General features: G+C 37.0%; 1 protein-coding gene across 1 annotated transcript in view; it reads right to left on the reverse strand.

The window, feature by feature from the left end:
• Positions 1-25,496, reverse strand: part of LOC145486913 (uncharacterized) — a 59,298-nt gene that overhangs the window by 23,080 nt on the left and 10,722 nt on the right. The window contains exons 11-39 of the mRNA XM_081465623.1: positions 24,499-24,552; positions 24,055-24,108; positions 22,194-22,238; positions 21,802-21,900; positions 20,735-20,932; positions 19,548-19,601; positions 18,064-18,108; positions 17,476-17,529; positions 16,402-16,455; positions 15,842-15,895; positions 15,298-15,351; positions 14,516-14,569; positions 14,227-14,271; positions 13,610-13,663; positions 11,164-11,208; positions 10,398-10,451; positions 8,474-8,527; positions 7,567-7,620; positions 6,755-6,808; positions 6,266-6,319; positions 5,720-5,764; positions 5,454-5,498; positions 4,238-4,291; positions 3,511-3,564; positions 3,218-3,271; positions 2,933-2,986; positions 2,254-2,307; positions 1,939-1,992; positions 660-713 (exon numbers count right to left, since the gene is read on the reverse strand). Coding sequence (XP_081321749.1) covers positions 660-713; positions 1,939-1,992; positions 2,254-2,307; positions 2,933-2,986; positions 3,218-3,271; positions 3,511-3,564; positions 4,238-4,291; positions 5,454-5,498; positions 5,720-5,764; positions 6,266-6,319; positions 6,755-6,808; positions 7,567-7,620; positions 8,474-8,527; positions 10,398-10,451; positions 11,164-11,208; positions 13,610-13,663; positions 14,227-14,271; positions 14,516-14,569; positions 15,298-15,351; positions 15,842-15,895; positions 16,402-16,455; positions 17,476-17,529; positions 18,064-18,108; positions 19,548-19,601; positions 20,735-20,932; positions 21,802-21,900; positions 22,194-22,238; positions 24,055-24,108; positions 24,499-24,552 — 1,701 coding nt within the window. The remainder of the gene's footprint in view (positions 1-659; positions 714-1,938; positions 1,993-2,253; positions 2,308-2,932; positions 2,987-3,217; positions 3,272-3,510; positions 3,565-4,237; positions 4,292-5,453; positions 5,499-5,719; positions 5,765-6,265; positions 6,320-6,754; positions 6,809-7,566; positions 7,621-8,473; positions 8,528-10,397; positions 10,452-11,163; positions 11,209-13,609; positions 13,664-14,226; positions 14,272-14,515; positions 14,570-15,297; positions 15,352-15,841; positions 15,896-16,401; positions 16,456-17,475; positions 17,530-18,063; positions 18,109-19,547; positions 19,602-20,734; positions 20,933-21,801; positions 21,901-22,193; positions 22,239-24,054; positions 24,109-24,498; positions 24,553-25,496) is intronic.

The raw sequence follows: 25,496 nt of genomic DNA on the forward strand, positions 1-25,496 counted from the left end.
GTAAAAAATGCTCATTCTTCTGTCACAACAGAAATGTTTTCAAACAAATTGATTGTCCTTAATAATACAGTGAACATCCTCATATATGAACCTATGATTTTGGGGTTCAGGCTGATCAAGTTCTAATTAACTGGGTGCTTAATGAGAAATCAGCCCGAAAATGTTCTTAGAATTTGTGTCAGGAATACTATACATTATACAATACTAGAGGTATAATTTAGCTCAGCATCATCCCCTTGGTAAAGGTCAGCAAAATGGTGTCAACTGTAATAATCCCACAGTCCTATCCTTTCTGTCAGGTACAGTATGGCTCTTAGAGTTTGTATGGTCTAGCATACCATAGTCCTTTAATATGCCTAAGTTATAAGTGATTTCTTATTCTGGCATCCTCTTTCTTTTTACATAAGAGCATGTTTTACTTATTGTGCTGAATTGGTTCTTATATATATGGTACTTTATTGGCCAACTTTTAGCCTGATGTTCTTAATCCACTTGTTCTTATATGCGGGTGTTTACCCTACAACTTGCTACAAGCATGCCTTTAAGTGGCAAACGTTAAAAAACCTGCTACATTGTTTCTCTCAGTTTTTAAAAAAAATAACAATGGTAGCGCAGCATGCTACCTTTTTTAGCTTGCATCTCCAAAAAAGTGTACATACCATTTGCCCTGGTCTGCCAGGTAATCCAGGAGTTCCTGGTAAACCACGAGGACCCTGCAACAGAAACAGCCATACACTAACTCCTTTCCAAATCATGGCTAACAAAGTCGACTTGTAAATTCTTTTTAGAGTTCACAAGCAAGCTAGACTCCTGCCAACAAACTTGAGAAAACACAAGTGTACTCGATTAATGTTTTAATGAGTAACACCTTAACTTCATTGGAAACAAAGATGGCAGGCATTGATGCTACTTTCAACCCACTGCAAAAAAAAAAACATCCCCCAAAACAAATATACATAAAGGTGTCTTAAATACATCATTGCACCATTATGCACATCAACATTAAAATATTTAATATTTCCAAGAACTGGAGCAATGTGCTTCGTCCGAATTGAACTATCTAAAACATTTACCATTTGCCAGAACAAACAAAATTTTTAACCAAACACTTCCATGGTGTAGCTCATTTGAGTGAAAAGTTTGTGTTAAAAAAGGGAAATCCACCAAATGATGTACACCCTTTTTCGATTCCAATTGAAATGACCAGAAAATCACTGTACTATTATGTCAAATCATGCTTGCACCTTGCATCTTGCAGTGAGTTAAGCAGAGACCAGTCCATCCCTAGTGGTTTTATCATACAAAAGGTACATGTTTCAGGTTGGAACATGAGAGACTTGACCTAGTCAAACCACCAGAAGGGTAATTTAGCAGTCCAGCTGGGACCATTCAATTACAACCAATTTTCTCCTGTAAAAGTTCAATGTACATGTATCTGGTGTCCTGCTATCATACTTTATGTAATACAGTTGAACCTCCCATAAGGGACCATCCAAAATATCAAGCTAGGACAAGAAGTGGTCGCTTACAAGAGGTGCCAAATATAGTGATTTGACTTGGAAACTTTTAGTATTTTGAAAAACTGGTCACTGAGGTGAGATGGTCATTTACAAGAGGTGGTTGCAAAGGGAGGTTCACCTGCATGATAAATTATTCTTGGGGTTTGAGTGGTTCCTATTTATGATCTACTGGAGGGCAGATGCAAAGATTATGTCAATAACAATTTTATGGTTTCTATATTATATTAGATGAATAGATTCCGTATTGCCATGCATCTGTTCAGTAATAGATCACAGAAGACATTAAAATGTGGTAAGAACATCAGTGACTAACTCGCCTAATGGCTTGTTTGCCACTTTTTTGTTCTTACCACATTTTGATGTCATTTGTGATCTATTAGTGAATAGACATACGGTAACATGGAGTCTATCAACTTACAGTGTCACCACGGCTACCAGGAGTACCATCTGATCCAGGTACACCATCCTCACCCTAACATGAAAATACATTACAACAAATAACAAAGTTTTATTTTTAACAATAAAAATTGTTGGTTTTTGTCAAAGCAACAGAAAACAGTTGCCTACATGAACAACATCAGACTGCCTATTTTAATTAATCATATCTGTTTGCTACACCACATATAATGTTTTTGAGAAATTTATGTCAATGAGGAGATAAAAAAGGCAACAGTAAACAAAGATTGTCCAACTGACATGTGACAAGAACAGAAATTTAGTGTTACAGAAGAACCTTTTCTCCTGGTGGGCCTGACTGTCCTGGAGGCCCAGCCATTCCATCCTGTCCCTGTAGAAATGAGACGTAAACAAAGAAGGAGCATTACTTTAAGGGGCAATGTCATGTATATGGTGTCAAAAAGTGAAAACCTGAAAGACATATTCCTGTTGATGGAAACCCAAATAAAATGGTCTAGTTTAGTTAAAACTTAGTGTATAACTGTAATGAAGTTTGCAAAGGAGAGATATAACAAGTTACACACATACAACGTTGTAATGTTAAATTGCTAAGTCAGTATCAATAACGCAGAAACCAAACAGAAACAGCCACCAATGATGCAAGGTACATGTAACACAGAAACCACACAGAAACAGCCACCAATGATGCAAGGCACATGTACATATCAAGTTTCACGACCTTTTACAATAAAAATGGAGTTTCATATACACCATGAGTCAGTTATTGATTAACTGGCTGTTGTCAAGAGGACATTTTGGCAGGTGAGATGTGCTTTAGGGGAGAGGTGGCTGTTGTAGAGAGATTTAAATAAGGGTGAATGTATGGACATCTGCCGGAAAAAAAGAAGTGACTTTTGTAGAGAGTTGGCTGTTGTAGAGAGGTAGCCATTAGTAGAGGTTTGACTGTATGTGAACTGGATCAACTAAATGGAAACACTTCAATCAGTGTAACTTACCGGCTCTCCATCCTTTCCGTCATATCCACGTTCACCAAAGGGTCCTGGATCTCCCTAAACAATTACGACAAACAAAAAGTTTTATTCGCCGCATTTCACAAAAAAGTAAAATAATTCAGTGCAAACAAATTAGCCAGAAAGTGATAAACTTCAGGCAACACATTACTACCCATAATTAATAACCCTAACCCACGAGAAAAACATCAAATGCTACAAAATTAATTATTACTGGCAGTGTAGTAATCCATTTCTTTATTTAATAAATTTATAATGTAATGTACACACCCTTGATCCTTTGGCACCTGGAGGTCCCACTCGTCCTTGCTGTCCTGGTAAACCCTTAAGAAAAATAACAGTGAATTGAGCATAGTTTCTATCTCACATGATTATTACTCAAGCATTTCCTTAAACAGTTGATATACCAGTACTAATCAGTAAAAGTCAAACTCCGACAAAACTCGAACTACTTTCAATAAATGGACAACACACCACACCAAGATGGTATGCATGAGATCAGTTGAACAACAAGACTGTTCAGTCTGCATGGATCAATCTACAAACGACACTATAGCACTTACCGCAAGGCCAGGAGAGCCAACCGGGCCTGGTGGACCAGCAAGACCTCGCTCGCCCTAAACATTAATGCAAAACAGAGAATAAGTGTTGCTCTTCTTTGTTGCCTGATGCATTTATTTCACCCTTTCTCACGAGAGAATGTCGTCAAACCATTAAAGCCATCATGTAATAGGCAAAAATAAATACCATTGTGTAATCAGGCATCAAGCATTTAAAGGGAGGGTTTCACAGTTCGGTGTCCATGTCTATAAATCAAAATACTTTTGTTCGCTTCTTATCAAAGTTATCGCTCTAAAAACCCCACTCAGATGCAGTTTAGTAATTACATGCTATAGTTAGTCATGGCAGAAAAATGCAGAAGATTTCAGTGGATTTTACCAAAGCTATCGACCATTGAATTTAGTATTTATTCTACGGTTGATGATTTTACAGCTAATTACATGCAAAATTAGGTGATTTGCTTACCATTGGTTCATAAACAAGGAAAAACTGGGCCTGTGCTAAAAAGCATGCACAAGTGAATAATGCAGACATGCATCGAACTGTGAAACCCTCCCTTTAATAATTATATAATCACCATCATTAGAGAAGATTAAGTGTTCTACAAGTGACTACTTTTCACATTGATGAATAAAAACAACTTATAATAACGTGTTACATATGGACAAGAAGCATGCAGCTAAATCGGTAACCATGGCAACCATGCCACAGAAATAACTAGCAACTTACAGGTTTGCCGTCAAGACCAGCAGCTCCAGGTTCACCTGGATCTCCGGGTGCACCCTACAGTACAAAGGAAATTAACATCAAATAACTATAATTAGTATACACCACACAAGAAAATAGTGCTTTCCACACATTCTGATTGGCTAGCTCAGAGGTGAATAGCAAGTTCTATTCACCCCTGAGGAAACAGAGAAAAAAATGGCTTTCCGTTTTGCTTTGGTAACCAAAAATGGCAACAATTGGCTGATTATTTAACTCGTGTGGTATTATATACTAAAACAAATATTCATCTCAGTGTCAGTGAAAGTGGTGGATATTTACCTCGCTGCTATGTCGGCTCAGTAAATATCCACCACTATGAATTCACCTCCACTCCAGTGAATAATTGTTATTATAACATACCTGAAGTCAATTCCAACCGATTCAAAGCCAACTTTTCTCCACAGATCAATGCTAATTTGCATTTAGTATGGCATACTTAGGACTAAAAAATCCATTCAGAGCTTGCTGCACACATGGCTGTCAAATTTTAGTTTTAAAATGTTTTAGCACAACCCCATAAGTTGCAGAACTTGAAAAAATTTTCATCCAGCCTAAATAATTAAGGCTGTCTGTCTGTTCTTTTTTTCAGCTCTGACAAACAGAAGCATGCACCGGACACAAGTTTTCAAAAAAATTGATTAATAACTTGTCAGGTGGGAAAAGGAATTTGTTAGTTGAGTCACAATTACAAGTCATGTTCATGAAAACTGACAAAAATGACATTTCAAGGCTATAAGCACCTACTACAATTAAATCCTCCAAGACTTACATTAACTTAAGTTTACACAGTGAAAAACCTGTGTCCACTAGCAACAAAATGATTTCATCCAAAGTGCATCAATGCTGCTCAGCGCAAGTGTAAATTCGAAAAAGAAAGACAAGAAAGTAGCAAGTTGATGAAAGTTACCTGAAAGCATGTTTAGCCCAACATTTAAAGGAGTTGAGTCAAACTCATGACATAACAGAAAGACATAGACTCAGCACACAAGAATAATACAGCCAACAGACTGGGAAATAAGAGAAGTACACCACAACTTGGAAACATGTGATAATCAATCCCCTCTCTCTATCATGGCCACATTCTTAAGTGATACATGTACCTCACTTAGCTTTCCAAGGGAACTCATCAAAATAAATGTTCAAGTTTATTGTTTTACTTAGTGCAGAGGAAACTTACAACAATGCCAGAGGCTCCACGTTCTCCTGGAGCACCTCGTTCTCCCTAACAATAGCACAAAAAAATAGGTGGCAATCAATGAGCTGTAACATTGTCTGAAGGACTTGACAATATGAAATACTATCAAACAAACTGTTGGTGACACTAAAACATTACAAACAGCATACAAGTATGACTTGTGACACTAGTTATCAGTATCGACTTATTGGGCAGTTTTCTGATATCAGTAATTTTTTTTCTTATTGACTACCCCTAGAAATACATACCCTAGCTCCTGGAGTGCCATCTGCTCCACTTTCTCCTGGTGATCCCTAAGTGATTTAACAAGCACAGATTAATAAGGCTACTCTGAACGGAATTGGAGAAGACATTTTAATATCCAAGTTCATAAACCAGCAATATTTTAATACTGGGTTTTAAAATTAGGGTTTTTGTTCTTTTTCAGGAGCAATTTTCCAATTTTGTCTTTTCCAGAACACATATAAGTTTTCCAGTATTTTAGGTGTCTTGGTCAATTTTTGTTTCACCATTCTTTAACCTTCCCAGATAAAAAGTGTTGTAAATAATTGATTCTAAGGAAAACTTCATTGACTGGAGTTGTAGTTCTAGGCTTTTTAAAAGGATAGCAATAGAATTACATGGAATCTAGTAATAAACTTCAGGCCAAAATATTCAGTTTATTTTGAGCAGTCGTGGACGTGACACTGTTAGAAATTTACCAAAATGAGGTCTCATAACTTAATAATAGGTTTCATAACATAATAACAAAAATGACTTTTAAATTATCTGGCATTGTATCCAATGCCACTCACTGTTTCTCCTGGCTTTCCAGGTAAACCTGCTGGCCCCTGACTGCCTGGGGCTCCCTAAAATATAAAAAGAAAAACCTTAAGTAGATAAAACTTTTGTAGTAGAGTACATCCTTGTAACCTTTTATTAAAGAGCTCTGTCCACCTTCTGTTTCCATTATTCTTTACAAGAAACACAAAGGGTAATTTTTAGAGTTTCCAGGCACAACAACATTGCTTTTTAAGTCAGTGACAGATGTTACCTGGAGTAACTCCAAAAAAAGTTAGGTAAAACTGTTGCAGATTTTTCTTAAATTCCATTTAAAATACTGCAACATGTTAGCTGCTTGTGTAACATGTTAAACATCCTACAACAATGATAAATTATGTTGTCCTCCATAACATGGACTACAAAATGCTACAATTATAAAAATCAATTTTAAAATCAATTTTTAGCTGTCTTTGGCAACACCACAACAACATCAGGATTTGGAGTCCCGTGGTATCACTTACCTGGAGTCCCTGTGGCCCTGATGCTCCTCGTTCACCTCTTTCACCTTGTCTGCCCTGTTTAACAAAAACGATCATACAGAGTTCATACTTTTCCAGGACACAAGTCCATTTTTTAAGGATCCCATCTGCTAAAAATATCACTACAATGGTTTTAACATACACCTACCAGATTTTTTCAAGTCAATAAACTTATCTTTTCAAACTCTTCCACTACTGACAATAGTGAAGAGCTAAGATTGTTTCGTTTTTGAATGAACTACATGCAGGCACACCATTTTTCGATTATCATAATTATTATTTTGCCTCATTAGCCAAACAATCAAACTGCAAATTTCAAGGTTTTTCAAAGAGTCACTACGATGTGCTTTTCATGGACTTTCAAGCTGCATGTGAACCCTGATCATTGCCTATCTGGAAGAAGCATTACGTAGCAAAGATTTATCCAAAGAAGGAACGCTTTTATCAAGACCTCCAAGGTACACTGTAGATATTTCATTCAAGTTGACTTTGAGCGTGAGTTTTCCATAATGAATAAGTCAACAAGCGATGCTGTTATAACTTAAGTCACTGGTACTGTTCTTAGTTAAGTCACTGGTACTGTTCTTAGTTAAGTCACTGGTGCTGTTATTATTCAAGTCACTGATGCTGTTATAAGTCAAGAAACCAGCGCTGATATAAGTCAAGTGTCTGATGCTGTTATAAGTGAAGTCACTGGTGCAGTAATAAGTCACATCACTGATGCTGTTATAAGTCAGGTCACTGGTGCTGTTACAAGTCAAGTCGCTGGTAATGTAAGTTATCTCATGTTATACCATTTTCCCAGGTATTCCAGTAAGTCCACGTCTTCCATCTGCTCCAGTCTCACCCTGAGGAGACACAAAAATGATACAGACCCAGTGGTTATCTCACAGAACATACAAGGATAATATTGCCATCATGCCCACATCAAGAGACCATCTTCCAAAGAAACAGACACCATTCCTGGAGTCCTCAAGTCCACAGATCAAAGTTGATCAATAAATTTTAAGTTAATAACTCCCCATGACCTTACTGACAACACCCCAGTGGGTCCCTAATGGCCAAAAATACTAATAAAACAAGTTAAATGTAAATAAACCCCCATGGAGGGGAGGGGTCATCACCTCACTTTACCTAAGTTGGTATGTATGCTAACTGAGGTATATGTGTTGTGAGGCATTTTGCCTGAAACAGGGTCAATTTCACTGTTAATTGTTTTTTAGTTAGTGTCTCAATCAAAATCATTAAATAAGTGTAGGTGAGCATCTATAATATTTGTCAGAAGCAGGTTACCCTACTTTGTGATTCAAGTTCAATCAGTGACAAGGCATTCAATGTTGCATAACAGCACAACATATTTTTTCAAATCGCAGTCTTCAAAACAGTATGTGATGACTAGATTGCTTCTTACATGGGGTTACAAAATACTATAAATGTCTGAAAGTGACAAGCCCCTGAAATCAGCGATCCCTGAAAGTAACCTCAAAAAATTGTGGCCCCTAATAAATCCAAAAAAGTAGTGACCATCCAAAAGTCATTATTTTAGGAAGTTTACGGCAAGGCATCTCGTTTTGAACAGCGCCAGGGTTTGAAGGCCTTGGTGACACAACCTAAACTAAACTTCTGTTAGGTCCCTCATGGGAAACAAACATCAAGGTGTGGCTGCGTATAACTGCATTGCAGCTGACGTGTTATCATTACCTTTGCTCCTTGAGCTCCCGGAGGTCCCGGTTCACCTGCTACCCCAGGCTCTCCCTAAAAAAATAAAACATGCACTATATTAGTACAGTTAAGAAAATTGCTCAAAGAAAATACCCATGCTGATTGGTTTGATATCATGTTTCTACAACTCGATAGAAACACAGAACTAGCACAAGCTGTTGACATAATGATGGCGCAAGCAAAGAGAGTTCACATTTTGGTGATCAAAGTAATGTTTTTTAGTTCTTAATTAAATGTATGCCATTTATGAGTGGTCATTGATCAAGAGCTATGGCTGATGACAGTACAGTGTGGGGCCCAGTTCTCAGCCACTTTTTGTTCAGCATTTATTTTTCGTGCTACAAATGAATCTGAATAAAAAGCAATTGTTTCCAAAGGTAGCTTGATTGCTTGTCTTCCGTTCTGCTGAGTTTTGTTTTGTCCTGCCAAGTTTTTCTGTGAGCATGTTGAGGTGACATGAAGGTAGGTGAATTTGGTTTCCCCCAAAACGTGTTTGTTTACGGCTACTCAAATTACATGGTTTAATTCAAGTTTACATTTTGTCTGTCTAGAAAGCCCAAATGAGCCAATTCTTGGCATAAAGGATGTAGAGTGATAAAGCTATCTGTTAAATATTAACTTTCCTGGCCTGTTTAATTCTTTGACCTAAATTCACTCCTCAATATTTCCTTAGTACTTTTGCGTATTTGCCTATTCTCGGCCACCCTGCTCGCCTACAACACTAGAAGCGCTCATAGTTTTGTGTGGAGTATTCGTGTCAAGTCGGCTGTAAAAATAAAGCTGTAATGGGGTGGCATGCTGAAAACTATGAGCTCTGACTTAACCCCGGTTTAGATACCCAACTCTTTTTCAGCCTCGCTTGACTGCACTTAAGAGAAAAGCTAGGTGTGCAAAAACCTTCCTCTTCTAATGTGAAACAAAGCTCTTTAAGGGTAATTTGTGATTGAAATATCAAAACACAAGCCTTATAAGTGATTTAACAACAAAAAATGGTAATAAAGCATTGTTTATTCTGAGGAATTGCGTGCACTCTTTTGTGACCGAGAATTGGGCCCACTGACCGATAACTGGACCCATGAATGAAGCCGCCATTTTCGTTATTACTCAGGAGAAAACAGCGTTGAGCAGTTGATAGCTCTACAGGTGTAAACTGAATGCTGAAGCTAGTTATGTGTGAAATTTTAAGTCCTTACGGCTATTCTAAGGTAAGAAATACAAGTTTATGTTTTTTGTGGCCGAGAACTGGGCCCCATACTGTATAGACCATAAAATAGTGAGGCCTGTAATCCAATGAATGTCAATTTTAGGAAACTAGAGAGAAGAGTTGCGACTTAATTAACTAAGTAATGAAAACCAGGAGTTATGACATGCAAATTGTGATATTTGGGGCAAAAGGTGTTATGAACTTGTCGGACAAATCAGTCACATTTTACCCTGGTCAGGGTCAAGATCACACAGACTGACTTGCAGGCAGCCTGTGGTTGATTGATTTGCTCATTCCCGGCTGCCATACAATAACAATTATTCAGCATTTTTCCAGTAGTTCAACAGATCAAATATTGTTGTTTTTTATACATGTAATGGTCCATGCATTTAGCTACACCCACCTAGCTAGTTCTCAGGTATACCACTTAAACTGGAATAAAACAATAAATATTTAAAATGAACATAATACACTTAAAAATCTCAACTGGGGGAGACAGACCAGTTGGCTATTTACAAACATGACTGATAAGTCGAACTAGGGTCTACCAAGAAACAACTCCAGCTTAGTGGTCAGAGTAAGACCCTTTGGATTTCAAGTCTGGCACCTTAGCCACTCAGCCACACTGCCCTATAATTATAATAATAGTAATCATGCAATATCCCTAGGAAATTTTGAGCTATTCTCTATTTTACTAACCATTGCTCCTTTTGCTCCTGTTAAGCCGCTTGGTCCGGGGTTTCCAGGTGCTCCCTGATTATACAGAATATATTGAAGTATTGTATCAATTCAAACCAATCAGATGTCCTTTGCAAAAGCAGGTCTATTCAATACCCTGCTGTATAGTACCTCTACAGTCTCCTTGCAGCAACTTGTGCAAGCTAACAGCTCTATTTACAGTGACTATGAAACTTCATTTGAATTGCAAGACTCTCAAACTTCGTAATTAAAATCTCTCTTAAGCAACTGCTCCCACTTCTTATACATGTAGCTTGCTAAAGTACCATGACCACTCTTGGGATTTCAATAGAAATAAGTTTTCTCTATTGCAAGCAACTACTAAATGATTCTGATTCATTTTAGTCAACATATAAGTAATTCCAAGTACTGCAATGTAAATTCTGGAAATTGTGGTTCTCAAATTCATTAACAATTAATTGATTTTATCAAGTTTAAACAAAGGAAATCATGACAGTGACAGTGTTTGGATATCTTATCTTAATCAGCATAGATTTTTACAATTTTACCTCCCTGTTTTCTCCTTAATTTTAGTTTCAATTAAGAAGATTTCCAAACACCTTGAAGTTTGTCAAAAATAATCCGGTAGCATCCTATTTTCAACTTTCTTCTCAATGTTTGGACATGTGGTCAGACATGGTCTTTCATGTTTGATACATTACTTCATGCCTGAAGATCTTGGTATCACGGATATTATCTTCCAAAATGAACTGCTGACCAGTCATACCTGAGGTCCTGCAGCTCCTGGTTTGCCGTCAGCTCCTGGGTCACCCTAAAATAGATATTAAGAAGGTATCCACCAGAAGTTCGAGTAACAAGCGGACAAAAAACTTTGAACCAAGATTATTTCCTTCAAATGAAATTTAACTGAAATAAAACTGATGATGAAATTTTACCTATGTTTGCACAATTTCTCTGAACTTTGAAATTTATTTTCTCGAGTTCCTATGGGGAAACTTGTGTTTTTGGTGTTATTTCAGGCAATTATTTTTATCTCTAGCTTTTAGAAAATGCAAATAAAAGGATTCTGTTATACTCAACATTATTCTTGTACAAGATTGCGTTACTGCGTCTTAAAACAAACCACTGAGTAACGATCTACTTAATAATTACACAACCAAGGCTCAAAAAAAAAAGGTGAAGTCCAGCTTACCCTTGAGACAAGTAGCTCTCAAGTTTCGCTTGCCCTGGGCAGGTTTTAGTTTGCTCTTTTAATGATTTAATTGGCAGACAACTTGCCTCATCCCTTGCCCATCGCGCAGGTGAGAATAAAAAGTTACTCAAGCCCTGGTTACAACTTAGAGGTTTATAATAATAATAATAACAATAACAATAACAATAACAATAACAATAACAATAACAATAACAATAACAATAACAATAATAATAATAATAATAATAATAATAATAAAAACAATCTTTAAAGAGGAAGCGCCCGTCACGTAAATACGTGGTTTTCAAGGAGGTCCTCTATAAAATAAAAAGTATTAAAATCTAAAATAAGAAATACAAGTATCACAGATCTAAAATATAAAATATACAATTATTAAAATTACTAAAACTACCAAAACTACCTACTGTCATTTTTTCTAAAAATGTTTATCCAGGGTTTTCCCTACAATTTTTCCTTTGGGAGTCCCTTGGACTCCTTCAACCTAAGGTTGAGGGTCCAGAAGAAAAAAGTGGGGGTACCACGGTTAGAGTTTTAAATTCCAGGAGAACAATCTAATCTTTTGGCTGGTAATTAATTATATGCTGTACAGTAATATAGAGGCAACCAAGAATAAATAAACATATATTTTATTCAATCAGTTTCTGTTATGTTTTCTCATTAAAAAAGGAACAAAGTTCTAAAGGTATTTCTCACTGATTTATAAACTCAGTCAGAAAGTTATAAGCTACAACAGAAAATTCTGCTAACTCAACGTACTTGTATGCTACTAAAAATAAGTTGAAATTTGGTCTAGTAGCCTCTTTAGCCGTACCAGTAGCATCTCTTTTCAAAACAGGGTGCAAGGTTCAGCAAACAATTTAGTAACTTCAAAACTTTTCAGTTTTGGCATAAATAGCTAATTTATTTTCAATGGAGATGGCACGTGTTTCATGAAGCATCAGTCCAATAAAAGGTGTGCGAGAATCAGTTAGTTTTTTTATCAAAATATCTTCAACACATTTGGCCAAAACAGATTCCATTTCTGAAACTAAACAGAAGCATCGACACTACATCCATTAGCAGCCTGAAGTTCCACTATTGGAATAAAGTTATCAGAAGCAATGTTGTTCTTCGTCATAACATATACTGTTCTAAGCTGGACAATGTGTCTTCTCGTGATTTCCTATGTTTCATACTCAATGTTATTCTTTGCATTTACAACTGTCACTTGAAAGCTTTTTCTCTTGAGGTCACTGATACTCGTAATGTGATCTTTCGAATTTTGGTGCCTTTCCAGGGCCGACTTCTGATAATTGTTACAGCCAGTTGCTGTGAAAGGGTTTTTCTTACCTGTCATCTTACATATATCACAATACATTTCTTCGTTTTCTTCTTTCAACCACATGAATTCTTCCATCCAAGCTGGCAAGAAATGCGTCTTTTTTTTCGCGGGCTGTAATTCCAAATCTGCCATCTTGCATTGTGCCCCACAATGCCTCACAATCGCGCATTAGTTCTCAAGCCTCTGCGAGGAGTTCACAGCAAGAGCAAGCTTGAGAACGACAAAAACAAAAGGTGGCGCTGCAATAGTCGATTCAAAGGAGTGAATCTGCGAGATTTGGGAGTTGAAAGATGGACTAAGAAAACAGGACAAAGATTCCAAATTCTAATTTTATTCTCAAAAGAATTTTTCGCAGATCTATTCAGGTTTAAATTAAGTCAGTAGTACACTACCATCCTGAACCATGTGCGTCCGAGAGGACCCGTTCTCCTTGCCGTTTTGCATCCCTTTTCCATTTTTCAGCCAAACAGTGTGTCTCGGACGCGCATTTGCGTGTAAGGGAAAACCCTGGTTTATCCATGCACTGATGGTCCAAAATACAAATTTATTTATCATTCTTCCCAGGCTTCCACAAGTTTGTGTTTCTAAATTTAACACAATTACTTATATGCAGCTTACGCAAAAGAGTAAAACCACACTATCTTTAAATTAAACTGGCTGTAAATGAACTGTACATACCGGTGAACCAGTCTTGCCATCACGTCCAGCTACTCCCGGCTGACCAGTAGGCCCCTAGATAACAAATGTGACATGTAAAGTGATAACTAAATTTGAACAAAATCATTTACTTGGCAGTCAGTCTATGAATAACTTACAGTTGAACCCTCCTACCTTGCCAGTAGCCAAGCAAGATCAAGTAGGTTCTTATATCAATAATATGTGGGTTACAGTTAAAATAAAATTATGAACTCTTGTTGTAGAGGCAACAATACATCATATAAATTCTGAAATCAGTTGTATTAGGCTTAGCAAAATACAGCTGCACATATAAATACTGTCACATTTAAGGATCAAATCCACGTTTATTTTTATTTTTTCTGGTAATCAAAATCTATATCTCCTTCCTAGAAATTAAGAAAATAATTGAGAACCTCCTTGGCCTAAATTACCAATACCTACCCCAAAATAAAAGAACCTATTTTGCCATACTGCAAAAAAAATTGTAGGCTCTTGTACACAGGTTTTTGCTGTAGTCAAGTTTCAGATGGCAAGTTTCAGCTAAATCTCTAAACTGCAAATTGATCAATGCTCAAGTTGGCTGCGATTTTATCATTAATTTATTATTAGGTATTTACCTTAGCACCCTGTCGACCAGGCTGGCCACGATCACCAGCAGATCCCTAAGCAAGTCGAGAAAAAAATAAGATTAATTTATTTATTAGCAAATAACGTATTATAATAAATAGGAATATATGCCAGCCTTGCATTCAAAGTAATATTAACTACTTTTTAATTAAATTGTTATTGTAAATAAGTTTTTTAATTTCTAGTATTTTTTTAATAGTTAGTTTATTGTGACTGAAAAGCCCTGTTAAAGGGAGTTCCAATAAAGTCCGTATGTATGCATGTATGTAACCACTTTACCTTATCTCCCTTAGCTCCATTGGCGCCATTGGCTCCAGGAGCCCCTAGTGAACCCTACAAGATAAATAAATTCACCATAATTGTCACAATTGTAAAATACTTCTTCCAAACCATTATTAACATTTTTTTCCTGAAAACAATCACCACCAGGGAGTCCACAAAAAACCTGACATAGTAATGACAAACAGGGGTTGGGTGGAGAGAGTTCATGGGATTCTGGGTTTAAACATTTTGCCTATAAGACAAAGAGGGAGATTACTGAAACACAAACAGCTGACAAAGATCTCATGCAGCAGTTGAACAGTTGATACTGACAGCTCAGAGATACTTTTTCCAGGTTGTTCCAAATTTTCATACTGTACTTGTTCAAGAATAACAAACTCTGTGTGAGTCATTACATCGTAACATTGTCAAAGTAAACGTGGATCCACAAGGCAATCGCTGAGTGGATCCACAGACTACTTTGACAATGTTGTGACAAAATTCATTGCCAATAACAGGACAGACACATCAAAAAACTGACATCAATTTGTTTTTTACGATAACAAATTGTCAAATTGTCTGCTCTCGCTTGTTGATGCATTGCATAAATTATTAATTCACGTGTCTGTCCGCTTATTGACTTTCAAAATTAGCCAATAAGCGAGCAAGAATTTCTGCAGTTATTGTAAAAGTTGATTAAGAAGTTCATAGAGTAGCAATTTTTCTGCCTTGACATCATGACACTACTTCCTCACATGCATGGAAAAAGAGGAAGTGTCACAAAACACATATTAAGTTACCTTTCTGCCAGGCTGACCATCTGCACCAGGTGCGCCACGCAAACCAGGAGGACCCTAACAATTAAACAACAGCAATTTTATTGGGTCATACATTAATTACAGCATTACAAAATTACATAAAAATAAAAGGACAGAAAAATAATGTACATTTGAGTCTGGAAACTAAAGTAACCCAAAAGTTTGCTAGTCAGTCTCCACTTATTGTATAAGGTGTCTATAGATATTGAGAGCATACAGAATTCTTAAGAGAAGAGATCTGTATATGGTATAACAGAATGGAGAACATCAATACAAGTTTTTATAATGTTGTTCAGACAGTAAATAAACTTTCCCTTGAAATTCAAAATCCAAATATAACCATATGTTTGTCAACAAAAAACACAGTGGGCACACATAATAACTACTCACCTATGGCCCTAATGAAACAGTAGGTCACACACTAACTACTCACCTATGGCCCTATTGAAACAGTAGGTCCACCAAATAACCACTCACCTATGGCCCTATTGAAACAGTGCTGTAGGTTCACATACTGACAACTCACCTGTGCTCCTATTGGGCCACTAGGTCCCGGTGGCCCTTCTGCTCCTGTTCGACCCTGAAAAATGATTAACAAGCATTGAGTGACAATCAAGACATAGATTAGCAACCAAATTGGCACCAAAAATGTTTGATCAGGTTTGACCTGGGAGTCTTCCTAAATCTTTTTCTCCTGTAGTTCTTTAAGAGGTTTCAGTCACAGTATTTTGATTTATTTTGGCTTCATACAAAATTTCCTTTTCAATATACGCAAACCCTGACTGAGCTCCTTTAAATGACATCCAACACCTCTGATTATACTGTGGCAATATAGAAATGGAAGACAAGGCGAATAGTAGGGGGGTTTACAAAAATTATTGACCTTTATGGCTCAATTAGAAAATAAGCTTATGGGCTCTACTTTTCAGGGGGAGATAATTAATGGAGCTTGTTGCATTTGAGCTTGGTTTTGGGGTAGTAGTATTATTTATATTGAAAATTTTACAGCAGATTATTCAAAAGAATCAAAACAGCCCAGTTATGTGTCACAACATTTTGTCAGTAACATGACTGTGATGTTTTTACCCGTTTTCCACTCCGGCCTGTAGGTCCCGATGGTCCAGGTTGACCACGTGCGCCCTGAAGCATAACAAGAGCAAACTTAGAAGTCAGCATACATAGTCAGCAGGATTGGAACAATTTAGGCTGCCATTTTGGGATCGGTTGCATGAAGTTAGCTGCAAGTACTAACAAGGCCATAAGTGTAACCACTTTTTCAGAGATTTCATTAAGGGCCAGTCACCGGGCAAACTGACCAGGATGATTAGGCAGATGATTTTGCCTGTCTGGTTTAACCATCTATGGGTAAGTTTTTTGTCTGAAGAATTTCAGTTCAAAAAGTATTGCCTGCCTGTGAAAACCAGTTGCCCTCCTTCTGAATTTGAAACCATGCTTTTTGCCATGCTTTGATATCCAGAGTTCCATTCACATACGTTTTTAAAGGCAAAGTTTCAACGAGAAAATGAAAACAGGTCAATAGATTGAAAGCCTCACTAAATCTCAGACGTTTCCTGTTACTTTGTTGGGTTAGGTATCAGGCCTTGTTAGGTTTTTAACCTGAGACCCAAGTTATCTGGAACACCAATTCCCTAGCTAACAACAGATCATGAATTACTTTAAATAAATTATCATGATAACAGTTGAGGAAACTGTGTACATTGTACTTCTTCATACACTGCTTTAATTAAAGGTTGTCAATCATTCAATCCTGTATAAATCTTAGAGGAGGCATAAGGGTTCGAAAAATTTCATTAATTCATGTAAGTTAGCACATTGCAAAATAAAGACCAATCAGGGAGACAATAGCAGTGGCATTTTTCATCACCATCCAGGTTGCCAAATTATATAAAATGAACAATACTTTCAAGTATCTACAGATAAACTTGAATCTTACCGTCAAAAGCAAATTGATAAAACAAATTTACACAGGGCAAAACGATACAAATGTGATTTTTTTGTTCCAAAAAAAAATACAATGTACTTAACTCACTTGTTACCTTCGTTCATAAAATATTGTTTTCACTACTCAGAAAGAAAATTCATATCTTCATACCACAGTGTAATATCCTCTGCATATCTGTACCAATGTTTATTATTTACCTGGGAGCCTTTTTCACCTTTCATTCCTTGTAATCCAGAAGGCCCTGGTCGACCCTGCATTGAAAGAGGACTAGGTTAATTATCCTGCTCAAAATAATCTTATTAAGTTTATACTTCTGTGAGTGCCACAGCATTCCAACAAAATAAATGGCTGAGAAAATTCCACCTGTAATTCTGCTACGGTAAGTAGAGTTACTAGTGGCCTGACAGCGTAGAGTTCCACTCCAGTTTCTAGAGCACAAGGCTGCTAGGATTGTCACCTTAGGATGCGAGTCCTTTGACTGAGGGCAAAAGTGCAAACCAACACCCACAGTTGAACAACCTAACCATAATTTAAAGATGAAACTGTTTATTGCTGCAATGCTAAATCTTAAAAGACTTGTTTTATACTTGAGCCTGGCATTAAGGGCCGTAACCTGTAATGCCTGTCACTGCTAATTATACTTAATGGACCCTTGAAGTTGCTGGTGAACTTGCGAACTTTCCTGTTGTTGAGATATAGCTCACCCACAACATAACAAGTTTGTTACAAGTGTGAAGATCAAGGCAGCAAGAAACTCAAAACTTTATGACAGCACTGACACCTACTCTGTCTCCAGGACTACCCGATCTTCCCTGAGCTCCAGGCACACCCTATAGGGAAAAAAAAAATATGGTAATAACATCATGTGAGATTCAGTATCAGATATTATAAAAAAGGAATCACAGAATCAATAAACACCTTGGTTAAATTTCAACAGAGAATAAGAGTTAACTGACTTAAGTTTATTTGTAGTACGATGAACGAAATGTTCTTCCCAGAGTTTAAGTGAACCAAGAGATTGTTATTTCAAAGAATCCTTTCCTGATCATTTTGACAGTTTGACCTTATGTAAGGTTCAATATATTATGATAAAAACAAATTGGAGAAGTGATTTCCACTCATCTTGGATAAACTCAGTCCTACTTTAAAATAACAGCAAGATGCAGGTTTAAAGAAAGCACATGAAAGGAATATGTAATGACATTCTATCGAGGCTGCAAGTTCATGTTCATGCTTCAAGTTCATGCTGGGTACACACATGTACAAAGCCTCTAAGCTCTTGTGCTGTGCTCAAGTAATAAATTAGCAGGCCATATTCTACTTAATTATGCAACTAAGTTAGTTGAGAGGGCCAATATGAAAATCAACCAATCACATGTCGGTATTACTGGCCCAATATTCTCTAAGTATTGGACCAGGCACTGTCCTGAATGATCCTGCATAATCACTCTTTAAGATTTTCTGGTAGTTTTCTGACTTCAGTTTCTGAAAGGAATCGCTCTTGCATAAAAGATTCTTTTTCTTTTCTTTCCATACTTTCTTTCCCTTTTGTTTTGTTGCACATCAGACCCGAGTGTACCTCAAGTCCTCCCAACCAGGATTGTGCACTTGAATTTTTGCGATGTTTTTCCAGTCCATGATCATGGCATTTTTTTCTAAAAATGTTCATTCAAGGCATGAAATAAATCAATTATTTACCAAGCGTACTTGGGACTGTACTGGAAGAATATTGGCCCTGTATCAGTCTTTTTGCACTGACCTCACTGCACTCAGTCTACACCATCAAGACCTCAGGCTAATATTCTCCCAAAACAGCCCCTGCACTTGGCCTGGATAATAAGATATGATTGTAACTGGTTTGTCCAGTTTTCCCCTCTGATTTATGGCCTACACCCTTGAAGTTCAAGCAGTAAATGCAAAAAGTTTTCAACTAAAAATCTACTCATAGCATGGTAACTATTTGAATACTGTTTAAAATATCTCACTTTAATTCATTTCTCTAAGTGACCCCACAATTGAATTCTCAAGCATTCTCTAGAAAATTAATACCAAACCTTGTATTCTCCATTTTAAATGGAATGGAGAAACTTCAATTTTCTCTCGCAGGGTCAGATTGAGAGCTTAAGTCTTGATAACTTCTGTATTCAAAATATTACCATGATGTGAGTATTTTTTGGTAACTTTATTTTTGCCATTATCGTTCAAATGTTCAGTGGGAAATCATCTTGAGAACAATGGAAAAAAGAGTTGTACCTATAACAGTACTTACCGCAGTTCCTGGGGCTCCAGCTTGGCCGGCAGGGCCAGGTAACCCTTGAAGACCCTAACATAAATGCATGAAAAAATAAATATGAGATACCACACACTATTCCACCAAAAATCCCATAACTTTCTAATTGAAAACAACTAGTATCAATGGAAACTTTCCAGAAATCCAAGAATAATTGTTGAATTTACCAAATACAGAACACTCAAACAAAAATACCAGGCAGGACACTCCGAGAACAAAGAGATTAGTGAATGGAAATTCCTGGTGCAAAATTTTAAAAAATTGAGTAAACCTTGTAAGGTTGTCAGGGTCAGTCCACAAATTACATTTCTTGAAAGCCTGACAAATAAGCAAAGTTCAGGCTCATTCTCACAAGATAACAAATGAGCCATGTACGAGTTCAAGAAATGTCGTAAACAGGACTTCAAAGATGGGGCAAACAACAAGGAATTGGATAAAGAGGATAATGAAGCAACCTGAGCAGTAATATATCTAAGCTTAACTCTTGTTAGAGCATCTAGTTTCTTGCACAAGGTGGTATGCAACAATTGAAATGAAAGCTCGAGGAGTAATACATTTATGTGCTAACTGTTGAGTCTCTGCAGGAAACCCTTAGTGTTTTGCACGACCATTCAAATGAAACCTAACATTTACTTGAAAATTTTGCGAAGTGACATTTAAAGGCTTTTTCCTTGTTTTAAACTTAGCAAGAATTTGGGGAAAAGAAGTCAGATGAGCTGGAGGGCTTACAGAGGCATACTATGAGAATTATCTTCCATCATGTCACCTATCACGAGGCACAAGGACTCACTAGTTTAGAGACACTGTTTGATCTGAGAAAGTCCCATTTGAACAGTCAAAGTGTTTCTGGACATCATTAATAATCCTGATCACAAATTATACAGATTTTTATCAGAGAATCTGATAATAATAAGAACTGAATAATAACAAGATCTGAATAATAATAATTAAGATATCACATTCATATTTGTAAAACAAACAGACTAAAGAATAGCTTTTTCTACAGCAATTATAGATGATTTTATTTGGTGGTTTTCATGGATCACATTTTAGCATAGCTTTATTATTTGAATTCATTTGTAATGTTTTTATCTAATTCAGCTCTAGAGCTGTGATTTTAATAAAAGCTTAACTCTCTCTATCTATCTCAAGATTCATTAACATACCATTCCTCCCTTCTCTCCAGGGCTGCCACTTCTTCCTGCTGCTCCATCCCTTCCGGCCTCGCCCTTTGGGCCTTGTTCTCCCCCTAGCCCTGGTTCACCTGCTTCCCCAGGAGCACCTAAGATGCCTGGCTCTCCACGATCACCCTTAACGCCAGTAAGACCCACAGCTCCCGGAGTCCCAGTCTGACCTCTTGGACCCTGGTGAGAAAAAGAAAAGTGTTCTGTTAGTTTGTATTCAGTTGAAGTGGGGTGCGTGCGGGGGGTGACAGGGAAGGCTGGAGCCTAGGAGAATAGGGGTTGATATGGGTGGCAGGAGGAGAAAGGCCAGGAAGCAGAAGTTCTAGGAGGTTGGGAATCTAGAGAGAAATGCATGAAGAGAAAAATGAAAAATGAAATGGGGACACCCAGAAATTCTCAAATTTGACTAACTGAGCCGTCCAGTCTGACAAATACAATAGAACAGGACATAAAGTTCTATTATCCATTATAAATCCTAAATGCATGGCAGAATTAATTGTACTGTGCAAGTTAGAGGACTGTCCTATATTTTAATAGAGCCATTTATCTGACCACATAAACACACCTTAGATTGTGACCAGACCTCAATTGCATATATTTCAGAGACATTTTTGGTGTGGCAACACGAAGGGTATACTGCGCAGGTTAAAATTGTTTATATAAGTGAAGACAGAGCGGGCCATTTTCGTTATGACAAGGGAAGCATATGAATTGGATTTAGAGTATTTCTTTATGGTATTTCTTTCCTGGTGGCTTGCTGACTGTCTTGTGAGTGATTCACCTGAATGCCAGGTACAATTATAATATTTTTAACCCCGTTAATCTGGTCACCAATGGGCCACAAAAATCTTGCCATATTATCAGGTGGCCTTATCAATTAAAGGGGTTTTTTTAAATAAGAAAATGACTGACTGAGTTTTCGTTCAAGACAGAATAAAGTCACTGTAATAACAAGGTGGCTCCATGAATGGGACAGCCATTACTGGTAGGGTTCCACTGTACTGTGCATATGATAAAGACTGACTGACAGTTAAGCATAGCAGTTGTACCTGGGGACCCTGTGATCCAGGAGATCCTTCTGGCCCTCTTTGCCCTTGAGGGCCTGGTTTGCCAGTCTTTCCACGAGCACCAACTAGTCCAGTTTCTCCCTAAAACCCCAACAAAGTTAACAAAATCATAGATTCCAATTAAGAGTCCTGTGGTATATGTGATTATCATCATCAGTCCTTATCACACCATGAGATGCACAAAGCCTTTGTGATAAAAGTAGCATGATGAGAAACAAAGACAGGGCATAATTGAAACGAGCTTAGTTCCTCGCATACATTTGAATTTGCATATTGGTTTTACAGGCTAAAGTTTGAACTTCTGCTTAACTGTTGCACATCTCCTAATACTTGCTCATGTACATAAACAGGGATTAATTCTAATTAATACTTACAGGCTGTCCATCATTGCCAGGTTTTCCTGGTTCACCAACATTACCCTGAGAGGATCACAAAGATCTTATTTACATTTTAAAGAACTAACCATGCAATGAACCAAGCTAGGAACTCTGAGAGTTGAGTCTTGCCCTAAAACAAAACGCAGTATTCCCAGCCAGGGCTCGAACCCCGACCACTCAATCAGGAGTCCAATGGGCTAGCAATTAGTCAGCCACACAATCTCCACTTTGGGACAAAAAAAGAACGTGATCAACATGTTTACATCGAGAGCGCACAAGATTAGTCTACAAGATTCACAATTCCTGATAAACGAAAAAAGAGTGACGTCAGCATTCTCACATCTGGAGCATACAAGTTTGCATTGGACAAAAGATTAAATCAATTTTTTAACATGTGATAAAATAACATGAAACATGACCAGTATGCTTGAGAAGTTTAAATAACTAATTTATTTGAATGCCATACTGTCCAGAAGAAAAACATCTTGCTAAGATTCTTCTGTACAATCAATCATACATGTATCACATCATCAGTTCATCTGGGCCATGAGTAGAACACAACAATTAAAAAATTCGTATATTTTTTTTTGAGACTCTAAGAGTGCAAATTGGCACACAAGGTCATAACTTTGTGAATATTTGATAGATTTCTATGAATTTTTGCCATGAAAATTGTCTTGTGAAGATCTGCTCATTGAAGTCATAAAATTTTAAATAAGACTGATACATTTTTGAAGTCGTTCATTTCCCCATTTTAAAGCAATTTCTCTCAAAATGTCTTCCTCCTTCATAGCTGCTGATGTCAATTCTTAAATAACCTGATTAGTGGCTTTCAAATGGCATATTGTACACAGGCAGAGTGTCTTTATTTGCCGATTTGGGAAAAACTGCCGTTCGCCTTAGGGGGTAAAGGGTTAAATTTAGTTCCTGATTAATTTCAATCCATAGTTTAGTTTATCTCTAGTAAATCCTAGCTCCTAGTGTCAATCTAAATATGTAAATGTACTTGTATTAAACGGTTTTGTAAATCCTTCTATAAGTGGTTGCATAACAATCTTATTTATGTATTAATGGGCTAATATAAATATAGATGTGGCCCACCTAGATTAGCCCAGGCTACCTGCTGGTTCGCGCTGTTGCTATAGCTGGTTTTCACATGATGTCACTAAAATTCAACCTACAAAACTATTGATCTTCCTGAGATTTCACTTAAATGATGTATAAGACCGGCTGAAAACTAATATTCATACAAATGTTTGCTCCGAATGGGTTCTTGGTTTTGTGATAAACTACGCTTGAATTTCTAAGCTTTTGCGTGACGCAGCATTTACATGATGGCCTAGAGAGCTGTCATGATGGTTAAAAAAGTGACTTATTTCAGGGAATTTGGCTATCTGAACAGTTCATGTCTTAGAAAAAGTATTATTTTAATGTTTTAGAGTTCCTTGAGGGACGAATTCACGCTTTTGTAGCAAAACTCAGTGACAGATGTTTCTGTTGGTTTCCGGCCGCCATGTTGGTGCCCATACGGATGGGCACCAGCATGGCGTCTCCATACAAATCTCTATAAATTTGGGTAAAAAATTTCTCTGCATATCTCGCATAAGAAAAATTACTGTGACCAGAATTTTGGTGAGAGTCTTTGCATATTTACCCTCTTTCATTTCCCAGATTCTGGACTTTATCTATTGGCCGGTTTTGATTTTTATTTTGATCTATTTTGAATTGCGTGACACTGAAAACCAGCAATTGTCAAGCTTTTTTAACTTAATGTGTATATATTTCTGTAAAATTGTAAATGTGTGAGTCATAATAAAGTTGTTGTTGTTGCTGTTGTTGTTAACTATAGCGCTCATACCCTTTCGCCAGGAGTTCCTTGGTTACCCTTGTTTCCTTTTGCCCCTCTAATCCCCTGTAAGAACAATAATTGAACTCTTCAGAGCAGCTTTCACTTGAGTGTCATAAAACCAAAGCTTTCACTTGAATGTCTTAAAACCAATATGAAGATCACATTCCTGAGTAAACCAATCAAGGCTTACAATAATTCAACTTAGACAAACATTTTCATGAAGCACATGAAAATGTTCGAGTGACACATGGTTGGTTTTGGATTTACTCCTGATTGGATGATGTTAAATCAGTAAACCAGGTAAGAGATGTGTCTAAATCCTCATGTTAGAAAACCAACAGAGTGACAGGCTATCTAACAGTCCACAATTTTGAATGTGTTATATCCATCCACTGCTGTTGCCAATACTGGCCTGCTTTTTAAAACTGGCAACGAAACACAAACTGCTCATACCTTATCTCCTTTGAATCCCACTTCACCAGCCAGACCAGGATTTCCAGCCGGACCCTGAAGTATAAACAGAACTAAATCCATTTAGCAAATAATTATTATTAGTAACTAGGCCAAGTGGAGTACAGCTCAGGGAGTGATCACTTGAGTATTTTCAAAATCAAACAAGCAAACAGCATGGGGCCAATTTGAAATTACAACCATGAGTGCTCTGAATTGTACACACAAGGTCCAATTGAGTAAACATGTACTACAGAAAGTAGTTCATCATACCAACAACAAATTTTAAAATGAAACTCTTTTGAGAACTTATTTTGGACAAAAAAATTAAGCAGGACTTTCCAAAAGTTTAAAACTGTATAGGAAACATTGAGAGGGAAGCCATTAAAGGGACTGCGTAACTGACATATACATCACATAGGTATCCATATTGTAGGAATCCAGTTACAAAACATTGTAAATGGATACCTGTAATTGGAAACCCACATAATCGTGTGCCGATTACGTGACAAATAGGCACATGGGCGATTGAGGAATAAATACGATCAAGAATTTTGTAATCTATAGAATTGATACAATTAGTCATGCAGCTGAACATTCAATGAAAATAATGTTTTGGGCAGACATAGAGGCACAGCAATGTTGTGGTTGAAAATTTGATGTTTGCCTTGAACCCAAACAGCATGCAATTTATTCTACCATCTGCAAATCCATCAGCAACTTTTTTGACTCTTTATTTTGTATACATGTAAAACTTTATATATCTTTAATTTCATGCATTGGCAGTACAATATATTATAAAAGGACATTTAGTTACAGTATAGTAAATTTTTTAATCAAGTTATTCCCATCGAGCCTGGGAGCCAAAGAAACCATTACATTTTCAAGTTAACCTTCCGCTTTTCATTGCCTCACATTAATGCAATTTTCAAACAAAACATTCTGGCAAATGCTCTGTCTGTGAGTGTTCTCAATAATAGTTGTTACACATATTTGTCACA

The sequence above is a fragment of the Orbicella franksi genome, chromosome 5 (genome assembly GCF_964199315.1).
Source record: "Orbicella franksi chromosome 5, jaOrbFran1.1, whole genome shotgun sequence".
NCBI classification, from domain to species: Eukaryota; Metazoa; Cnidaria; class Anthozoa; order Scleractinia; family Merulinidae; genus Orbicella; species Orbicella franksi.